At 39.8% G+C, this 11,070-nt stretch overlaps 1 protein-coding gene across 1 annotated transcript in view; it reads right to left on the bottom strand.

Annotated features, from left to right (window-relative positions):
- The window catches only part of DRD3 (dopamine receptor D3), a 43,275-nt gene extending 37,101 nt beyond the window's left edge, over positions 1–6,174 (bottom strand). Inside the window, 1 exon segment of the mRNA XM_029578034.1 lies at positions 6,105–6,174. Coding sequence (XP_029433894.1) covers positions 6,105–6,174 — 70 coding nt within the window.
- Between the last annotated feature and the right edge of the window lie 4,896 nt (positions 6,175–11,070).

Below are 11,070 nucleotides of genomic sequence, written 5' to 3' on the forward strand. Positions count from 1 at the left end.
GAGGCTGTGCAAAGAGGCGATTATGCATGCTGGATTGGGCAGTCTGACATTCAGACACGTTTCAAGCCACTTCTCTCTCCAGGATAGTGAACAAAAAAGTGAACCGTCTCAGCAGGATATTCCATCCACACAAGTGGTCACTTAACCAGCGAGTGGAGGACACCATTTTTGCCATTGGGGTATCCCGACCATGGACCTGTTTGTGACAGTGTACAACAGAAAGGTACGCAGATTCTACTCCGTATTTCTGAATCAACTGAGTTCTGCACAGTATGCCTTCCTCATTCCTTGGATGAAGGGCCTCCTCTACGCTTACCATCTAAATCTGCTCCTATGCTGCACCATCCAGAAGTGGAGGATGTCGCCGACCTAATTCTAATAGCTCCAGCATGACCTCGCCACCCTTGGTACACTTATCTCCTCCCATTTCACTAGGGAGAAGGGGGCTCGCTTCTACACCCCATGCAACTCTCTCTTCATCTTACAGCCTGGAGGTTGAAAAGATAATACTGAGTGAATAAGGGGTGTTGACGGCAGTCCAAAATGTCCTGATATCCTTGTGCAAGGCCTCCACAAGGAAGAATTCAGCTCAAGTGGAAACACTGGTCCACCTAGTGCTGGATCCATCAGGTCGACCCATTCTCCTGTTCACCTGAAACCCTACTGGATTACTTCCACACGCTTTACCAGTCGGGATTGCAACGGCCTCAGTACAAGTCCATGTCAGTGTGATTATGGCTTACCACCAGCTGCACAACAGCCTTCCAGTGTCAAATCACCTGCTGGTCTCTCGTTTCATGAAAGGCCTCCTACACCTCAGACCTCCAGTACCATGGGATCTGAATCTGGTATTAGAACAGCTCATGCTTCTACCATTCAAACCACTGGACAGTTGTCAAGTAAAATATTTAACCTGGAAGATGGTGTTTCTGGTTGCCCTGACTTCTGCCAGGAGAGTCAGTGAATTGCAGGTGTTGGTATACTACCCTCCTTATCTGTAGTTCAACCATGACAAGATGACCCTTCAAACCCACCCCTCCTCCTTGCCCAAGGTGGTTTTCGCGTTCCACCTCAACCAGACTATATAGCTCTACCAATGTTCTTCCCGAAACCACATAGAAATGGTAGAGAGCACTTGTTGCATGCTGTAGACTGCAAAATAGCATTAGCGTATTACAAACAGAGAACGGATGTGGAACAGATGTCATCACAGCTTTTTGTCGCCTTTAATCCTAATTCATCTGGACTGCCAGTGGCGAAGAGGACCATCTCTAGCTGGATTTCCCAGTGCATCCAGTTCTGCTATTCTAAGCGTTCAGCATCACTTCCTAGCAAGGTAAAGGCACATCAGGTCTGAGCAGTGGCTACCTCCATTGCTCACCTTTGGAGGGTGCCATTACTAGACATTTGCAAGGCTGCCTCATGGTCGTCACTGTAATGGGCATTCTTCTACCACAAATAGTCCATGAACCCACTCACAGTGGGTTTCTTTTTACCAGACACGATGAGGAACAAAATGTTCTTAATCTCCTCCCCCCCCACCTCAGGTAGCATTATGATATGGTTCTAACCATGAAGGATGGTATAGAAAAGAGTTAAATAAATTAAAAAGTGCTATCTTAGGGCTGCTGAGGTAGCAAGGCAAATTTTAAAGAAAAAAGTTAAGGTTTTCACTGAAAAAAAAAGAGGTTCACATCCATACTGGTGCTTGGATGAAAAAAGACTGTGGGGGCTCACGAGGCAACATCCAAGCAGGAATTGTCGCAAGTGTTCAGTAGTGCAAAAGCTCTGCTAGCTAAGAAAGGTCTGTTCAGTGCTGCTGGATGACGTCACCCCTACGTGTAATGGTTAATCAATGGAAAAAATATTTATCACGCATTTTCCTTAAGACGGGCAAATGTATCTCTCAAATAACAGTAGCTTGGTGTGGCTCATGATTAGAGCAAAGTTCACCTTGTTGGTTCTGGTGATGTTCCTCATTCCCTTTTCGCAAAGTCCCTAAATTGCTTCACATTACTCTCAAGGACTAAATGCATTACAAGACTCTAGATACACAGAAAGAGAAGATTCTGATTTGAGCAAAGGAGGTGTCCTCTCTGACCTGTGACCTACGGATGCTTCATTTCTCTCCTCCTCTTCCAGCATGATAGTGCTGTGCAGTGATCTGCATCTGAAACACCCTCCTTACTTGCCCAGGGAGCAAAGGGCTTTTGAAGGCTGTGGATGAAGTAGTGGCGTTCCAGCAAATCCCAGGTAGAGAAAGGGAGTAATAAAAGTGATGGAAGATCATAGGAATCCTTTAATCAACCACACTTATCGCTTCAGTGGCCTCACACTACTGTGAAACAATCTTAACTGGGTCACTGACTTGGACGTCAGTGTGATCTAGAAAGTAATGATACAACTTATGACTTAGCTTTCCAGAATATATCTAATAATGCACAATACTCTTATTATGTATGCAGGTGGTTTTTTCCAATTACAGGATAATCATGAATCAAACGTGCCTTTATCCAGTTTCATATGTATTTTTCACAGCGGATCTGTTCTTTCTATGGTGGTCACCTCCCCTACAGCTCAGTCTGTTGTTCCCTAGAGAAGAATAAGGGCAATGGAAGTGGGGACTGGTTTTCTTTGTTGTGGTGGCTCTATAGGTGTATTTCTACTGACAAAAGGGCACCGTTAGCTATCTATACATGCTAGCCTTGATTATGACAAAGTTGAATATATAACCAATCAAAACATCACTTTGAAAAGTGAATTTAAACACTGCTCATACAAAATAGTACTAAATGATGAGGGGTATTTTTTTCATAACTGGCTACCATTCATGAATAAAAGATGAATCGGTGCCTCAATGTAATCCTGAAAGCCCTCATCATATAAAAGTCAATGTGTCCACTTCTTTACATATTTTTTCTTTATATTTTCACATGAAAAGCTTAACTTGCAGAGCCGCAATAGAGAATTCTGTCATCAAAGTAGGGATGCTGCAGCTCTGCAAGTTAAGCTTTTTATGTGCAATATAAAAAGAAATAAATATATAAGGAAGTGGAGATATTGACTTTAATATGATGAGGTGGTTTTGAGTATTACATCGAGGCACCCCCCATCATTTAGTACTATTTTGTATGAGCAGTCTTTAAATGTATTTTTCAAAATGATGTTTTGATTGATTTTTGTGAATAATTTTACTTTGGTGGAAGAATAATACAAGATCACTGAACATATATGCATAATAGCTTAGTTCTTTCCTGTCAGATTATCTACGTACAACATGACTTCTTTGATGCTCTGCACATTACCATATGTTTCACAATAATTACATATGGCCTACACCTTGCAGATCTGCCTGTAACTTTAATGTGAGTCTCTAAATGATTGTTATGACAGAGCTATACATTGATTTTGTAACATTAGTGTCTTTCCAGAATGAAAGAGTTTCTGGATAATCTCTTCAGCAAAGCTGTGTTAAATGAGCATCTCCTCCAGGTGTGTGTGTATATATTTTGTCACTTTCCATGGATTGGCTTCAAATTTTTCCACCATAGCCTTAAGTGTCCCTGTTCCTTCCAACAGTGTTACAAGTTTGGGCCTTCAGGAAATGAAGACTATCACTGGTTTGCCTTATAGGGACAGTCTTCTCATGTCCTTGGTTTTTCCCAAAGTCTTTTTCCCCAAATTGACCTTATTCTTTCCACAGTATCACATCTTTGAGATAAACTCAGGACCGAAGAGGGAGTTCTTTAACTTGTGGGAATGGGGTTCTGTAGTATTCTGGGAACTGATGGTCTTTACCACACAAATGATACCCCATTCCTCCCAGAATCACTGTTCAGTAACTTCAGGGATTGTCATCAATTCCATATTCAGTTCCAGAAAAAGGTCCCCAACCCTAACAGTCCAGGTGCTATGATCAGAGCAGTCTTTCTTACATGATCAACATTAGTCCTTCTTTCATAAAAGTACTAACCCCTTCACAAAACAGAGTAGTCTTTTTTTTTTTTCCTTTATAAAGTGCACAGTCTCACCTTCATAAAGGTACACTCTCCATTTGAAGTTTTGTGGGCTTGGTTTTCGGAAACCAAGGCTTACTGCAACCACCCTCCATAACCCGCAACTGGGATTCTATTTCCCGCTTGCTCTTCTGCTATAGCTACATCCACCCACAGCAATTCTACATTCCAGCTCCCATCCTTGTACCTTCTCTGGGGGGAGGACTCCACCACTGGTCCTCTACGTCCATCCCCGTCTGCACTTTCCTCCACTTCTGGCAGAATGTCCACATCCATCTCCTCTGCCCTTTTCTCTGGTCCTGGCAGTTCATCCTGCTTCTGCCCCTCCCCTTCTTCCAGCAAACTTTCCTCATCTGAAAATATATCTGGGCTCCCTCTCTGGCTAATGGTCCACCTGGGTAATGAAAGGTCTGGAAGTTCCCACTCTCCCTGTGCTTGCAAATTACCCCTCCAGGAGTTCTCTTTCTTGTCCTGACACTTTCTCTGCTCTGGAGGTTTCACACAGGCTTTCTCTCTCGTGATTCCTCTTGCTTGACTCTCCCATCACAATACATGTGGGGGGAGGGGCTTTTGGAGGGGTGCTCCTACCCAAGTGCCTCTGGCAAGGCACCTAATCCTGGCTTATCTCATGGATGGCTTGTAACCTCACGTTATCACTTGCATTTGAGTTTGTGTACCTCTGTTTGCTACACCAAAGCTAGTGACGGGAGTCTGGACATGACACCAGATTTGCATTGTCAGTGTGTTTGAGAGTGCATCCCATACAGCTGTGGAAAACATTGAGCAAACTCAAGCAAGACCTTCATTTCCCAGAGATGAAAAGTTGCCTTCTGGGGCTTACTCTACTATCTGCACATGGTTTGTTGTTTGTCATTAGTTAATGAAGCCTATAGGTTAACTTGAGGTCCTGATTCTTGGATGCAATGGGCCATTCCTCAGAGATCTAAGGTCCACTGGAGTGACCTCGCTCTCTAGAAATGGAATCCTGATTTTCATGAGCTTTAATCACCTGGCTCATCCAATCTACAGTAGGTAAAGGTGTATGCAGATAGCTCTTATGTTTAATAAGCAAAACTAATAAAGATAATGCTTGTTTGATAAAATCCAGCTGATTTCTAAATTAAGCCTGTACTGAGGATGTTTTGGTCCGTGCCATATGCTACTCATTTTCTCTTTGTATTGCCCTTATTTCTTAGTGCTTGAGAGTGCCTGAATTGCCCATGGCTCTGAGCGCAATTATTAAGTAAAGATTTTCCTTTTTCTGTTGGCTTGTGATTAAACAGAAACAATGAATTTAACGACAGATAAGAACCGGAGTTCCATTCCTGACAGTGTCATAGATTCCAATTGATTCTGGGTTTCCTCTCATTTCTTCATATCCAGGAATCTTCTCTGCCTGTTCCATGCCTTCTTGAACTCTGTCACTGGTTCTCAAGAATGCTATTGCCCTTTGCTTGCTATACAGGTAAGCCATAAAATGTTTTTCAGCATATTTAAATGAATGAGTATGGTGATTGAAGTATGAACATGTATTTTTAGCTTCTTGCCCTCAGATTAAGCTGACATCACAGCAAGTACATGCCCAGTGTACATATTCTGCTCAATTCAAAATGAATCTGGATAGTGGGAAAGAGATAATAAGGGTCATGAATATTGTAAGTAAGTTTATAATGAATTACATGATTATGAGCAGAGAGCTTATGTAAAAACCTAAGGAAGGGGTTTATCAGGGATGTGCATTCATTTGAAATGAATGGGTAATCTGAAATAGGACATTCTCACTTCATTTTTAACTACACAAATGGATGATGCCCTTGAAAATTAGGAACATTTTTGTTTGTCTTTATTTTTGGATTACATTCAAGTCTATGAGACAAGCAAAACTGCAGGGTTTTCATTTTCTATTCAAAGCAAGCCATTGAAGCTAGACAGAACAGAGCAGGAGTAGGAAGGGGCAAGGAAGGAGAAGGATCAATCAAGGTCAAGCATTTAAAAAAAAAATTTTTTAACTAGCCTATCCCAGCTGGCACCTGCACTGTGCACTTTATCAAAACAGAACCTTTCTGCCTGCTATCTGTTGCTGTTTACCTCTGATTTCATGATCTGAGCCAGCTCCTCTAAGTCCTGATCCTGAGCAGATGTCATCAGTGGTCGTCATTGCACGATTATAAGAGGAGAGGCCCACAAGAGGATCACTCCCGAAGAGCTCTCCTCCTTTGTGGGCCAATGAGTGAGATTGCAGTTTGGTATATGTTTGTTTGTATTTGGATTATTTTAAGTTCATTGCTTGTTGTTTTGGATTTTTAAATTCTGATGTGAATATGCTTACTGATAAAAGTAATTGTATATCTGTCCTAGGTCGGGGAGCTACAGGGTGTATCTAAGCTTAAATTCACTGTTACTCGTCAAAAATGTTTAGTATATTCATCTTTAAAAAATCCTAATATGGTAACCTTGCAGAATGATTATTTGAAGTGGCATGTAGTAATGCTTGGTCAGCACATAAGAGAGATGTGGAGATTTCTAATTTGCTCCTTCAATTTAAGGTGGATGCATTCATTTCTGAATCATGGCAAAAGGAAACTGATATGGTTGTGAATAAACAGTTATGCTCTTATGGGTATACTTATAAGGGAATATCTAGAGAGGGTAAGTTAGTGGTACGGCTTTTGGTGATTTTTAGGAAAATTTTCAAGTTTTGAGATTGCCTTCAGATAATTTGTGCTTTGAAGATATGTCAATTAAGGTGTTGCTTTGGATGTTTTGTTTAGGCTGTGTGCCAGTGGGGTTAACTGTAGAAGATGTAAATACATTACTGTTGCAATCTCTGTGTAACAATTTCATTATCAAAACCTGATATTGCTTGAAGATTTTAACACATTATGATGGTATGGGATGTTCAAACATGCATTGTCTTTCTGTGGCTATGGATGTGTTAGGGTTACATCAATTAGTCCAAAGCCTTCTCATTGATCAGGTCCTGTTCTAGATCTGATATTGGTTGATGAGGGGATTACTGATTAATACTGTTATTTCTAATACTCAGAATGTTTTATGCTTTGGTTTGATCTTCACTTTTTTTATTATTAGATTTATATAATTACAAGTTTGATAAACATGTTAATACATTTTGGAACAGCTTGTTCACAAGATTTGTTTAAACAGGCATGGGTTGATATTGTGAAACCTTTTTAGTTTTGATATACCTGAGCTAGCAGGTTCATGGTGGAAACTGTCTCTTAACAAGAATTTGGATTGTGTTGCTCCAGAAGTTATTGTTAAAAAAAAAAAAAAAAAAAAAAAAAGGATGTAAATACTCCGCATCTTGGTTTAATCAAAATTTAAGTGTAATGAGGAGGGAACTAAGGAAAGCTGAAAAAATGCTGTAAAAATCATATGCTGTCAATAAATCAGTTTGATATATTGCGATCTTATAAAGCATTGTTAGTTAAAACAAGAAGGGATTATTTTTTTGTTAATGAATATCTCTATGAAAAAAACCCTTGGAATTATTAATATAGTGAAGACGACAAAGCCAACGTGTTGAATTGTTCAACCGAGCAGTGAAAGCCTTGCTAAATATTTTAGTGAGAAGATTGAGGAGTTAAAGAAAAATGTGGTGATACATGCAAACATATGGGTGTAAGTTCAGATGTGCTGGTGTGGGACAGGTTTAGTTGACTTGCTTTCTAAATGTAGGATCCATGCCCGTTTTTATTTATAAAAAAATTCTCTTGCCTAATTTGCTGAATGTTTTATGTTTGTTAATCTATCATTAGAAAAGGGTGCTGTCCCAATTTTACTGAAAAGAACAGTTGTACAGCCAATGTTACAAGATTTAGCTAAATCCTGAATGATGATGAATTATTGCTCCATTTCAAACTTGCGTACTTTATCTAAGTTTTAGGAAAAGTGAGTTTTATTACAGCTTCATTTTTTTTTTTTAGAAAGAGGTACAGAGACATTGCTGATAAGGTTTATTGTAACCTGAAACCTAAAAAAAAAAAATCTGGGATTTTGATCCAATTGGATATCACTTCAGCTTTTGATACTATTAGCCATACCAAATCGATGAATAGACTACGTAGTGGTGGTATATGTGCAGTGATGCTAGAATGATTTTTCTTATTTACAGAATCATATGCAACAAGTTTATTTTACAGGGAAATTGTTCATCTTGGCATGTAATCTTCTGTGTACCTTAGGGCTCAGCATTATCTGCTGTATTTAATATTTTTATGTTTCCATTAGGAAGGTTGTTAAATTCTTAAGGATTAATATACAAAATCTAAGCAGATGTTCTATATTCCGAATGAATCAGAGGAGCTATTTCCTGTGGCATCCTTTCAAAATGGTATTGATTCTGGAAATGGATTGGTTTTAAACTGCACAAAAAAATGCATTGTTTTGTGGTTAGGCAGGAAACCTATTTTAGATCTCAATGTATCTATTAAATTAGTTGATTCAGATTTAATGGTATGTGAAGAAAATTGTAACTTGAGGTAACGTAGAATCAAGTATTATCATTGCATGCTCAAGTTGAAAAGGTAGCACAAAGTTTTTATCAACTTCAGTCAGTTAGACCTGGAATCTTTTTTGCCATGTGATGAATTTACAATCTTTGATACTTATTCACCTGGATTTTTACAATTCATTATGTTGGCGTGCCTATATATTTGATTCATGCACTTCAGTTAGTACAGAATGCTGCAGTTAAAATAGTTTTAGTGTTGAACCTTTATATGAAGGAGCTTCATTGGTTACCAACTGAAAAGAGAGCATTATTCAAGTGGTTAGTTTTGATACATATAGTAATCTATTCTAATAATCATTGTTTAGTGGATAAAGTTACCTGGTATACACCTGCATGTTCTTTGTTTATCATATCAATTGTTGCTTGAAATATCTTCATATAGTACTCTGATTTATGTAAGGGTAGGGCAAAAAATTTCTTTATACAAGGTTTTATTTTATGGAATGTCTTACTTTTTGACATTTGTAAAGAACAAGTCTTTGAAAATGTGGAAGCAAGTTAAAGCTGTTATTTTTGCACAGGTTTTTGCAGAGTAATTTTTATGTTGAGTTAAAAATAAATTAAAAAAAATATTTATCATTTTAAAATTTACAGCAAGATAAATCTCACAGAAAAGCAATTCAGTAAACTTATACAAAGAAACAAATCATTGCAGATTAACATAGCATCAAAACTATTGCTATTCCCCTTAAACAAACCTATGACTTAGGGGGCAGAAAAATAAAGAGAATACAAAAGGAAAACAGCATGCAAGTATCAGGCATTAATGTGAATTAAGGCATTCATTTCATAATGATCCACTAGTGATTCTTCCTTGGGGTAATAACTACCCTTCTGGCATTAAGGAATGATTTTAATTGCTCAGGATAAAAGAAGATAAAGCATTCTGTAGAGGACTTAACGCACTTACAAGGGTATTTGGAAGGACTGTACCCCCTGGATACAGCTGTAAGAGAGAAATTGCACTTTCTGCAGGTGGATGCACTTGTGTGTGCTGTTACCAAGCAGACGACTATCCCTGTAGAATGGGGAGTGGCTTTGAAGGATGCACAGGATAGGAAAATTGAAGCTATCCTTAAGCAGGCTTTTGAAGCAATGGCGACGAATTTGCAAATAGCTTCTTTTTGTTTCCTGGTGGCTCACTCTTGTTTACTTCTCTCTCAGGAGGTTGATTCTGATGTGAATTCTAGGGCAGTGATGGAACCAGCAGCCGTCTTTTTGGCAGATGTGGGCTGCGATTTGGCTGAGAAAATGGTCGTCTAATATAATCTCACAGTCTAACCTTATGAAGCTGCCCTTTAAAGGCTTGCTCTAGTTTGGGAGCGAGCTGGAGAAAATGGCCAATAAGTGGGGTGTGTCCCAGGTTCTTTGATTACTAGAGGATAAGAAACAGATGCTACACTCCTCCAGCATGAGAGGTCGTACTAAGGGGTTCAGACATTTTCAACCCTACAGAGGAGTGGCTTTTCAGAGGTCTTGACCTTTTGGGTAGGTCTCAGTCCTTTCATCCCAGGCAATCCAGATGGTGCACAGGTTCAGGTAATGAAGCCCCCCCCCCCAGCCTCTAAATAAAGGTGTGCCGACTCACTCCCAGGATCAGGAGATAGGGGGTCACCTCTCTCTCTTTCTCTTTCTCTTTTTTTTTTTTTTTTAATCCGAGGTGGGTCAAGATCATGTCAGACCAGTAGATACTGGAGGTGATAAAGAGATGGCTACATGCTAGAGTTTCGCAGTATTCCTTGGGACATTTTCATGTCTCCTTGCAACTCTCTGCAGAAGAGACAGGCAGTCTCTTCAACCTACTTGTGGATTTTCCTCTCCTGTTTCCGCCTCACAGGAATTTGCTTCAGTAGGGGCCTGTTTTTCATGAAGATCCAACTTAATTTTGTCTTACGGTATGGCCCTCGAGAGGGCTTGGTTGTTGAAGCGGGGATATTCTGCTGCTGTGATTACCACCTTGCTACAAGCGAGAAAGTTCTCCACTTCCTTAGCCTATGTGTGGGTTCAATGAGTGTTTGAGTTTTGGTGTGAAGATTGAGGGGTTCCTCCTCATTTGGCTAAGATCACACTCATTTTGGAATTTTTGCAGGATGGATTAAGTAAAGGGTTGGCCCTTAATTTATTAAAGGTACAGGTGGTGGCTTTTGCCTGTTTTTGAGGTCGAGTGAATGGTGGACCTTTTGTTGGCTCATCCAGATGTGGCCCATTTCATAAAAGGATTGAAGCATCTTCTTCCTTCCTTGTGGATGTCTGTACCTTTTGTAGAGTCTAAATGTAGTGTTGGCTTCTTTGGCGGGCCCCACTTTTCGACCAATGCATAGCCTTTCCTTGAGGTTACTGACCTTGAAAATGGTGTTTCTTGTGGCGATTTGTTTGGCATGTAGGGCTTCCAAACTACAGGTCTTGCCTTGCCAAGAGCCCTTTCTACGGTGACTCCAGGGGCGATACAGCCGTGTACTGTTCCTTAATTTTTTGCCAAAACTGGTCTCTCATTTTCACTTGAATCCATCAATTTCTCTG

The sequence above is a fragment of the Rhinatrema bivittatum genome, chromosome 15, assembly GCF_901001135.1.
Source record: "Rhinatrema bivittatum chromosome 15, aRhiBiv1.1, whole genome shotgun sequence".
NCBI lineage: Eukaryota > Metazoa > Chordata > Amphibia > Gymnophiona > Rhinatrematidae > Rhinatrema > Rhinatrema bivittatum.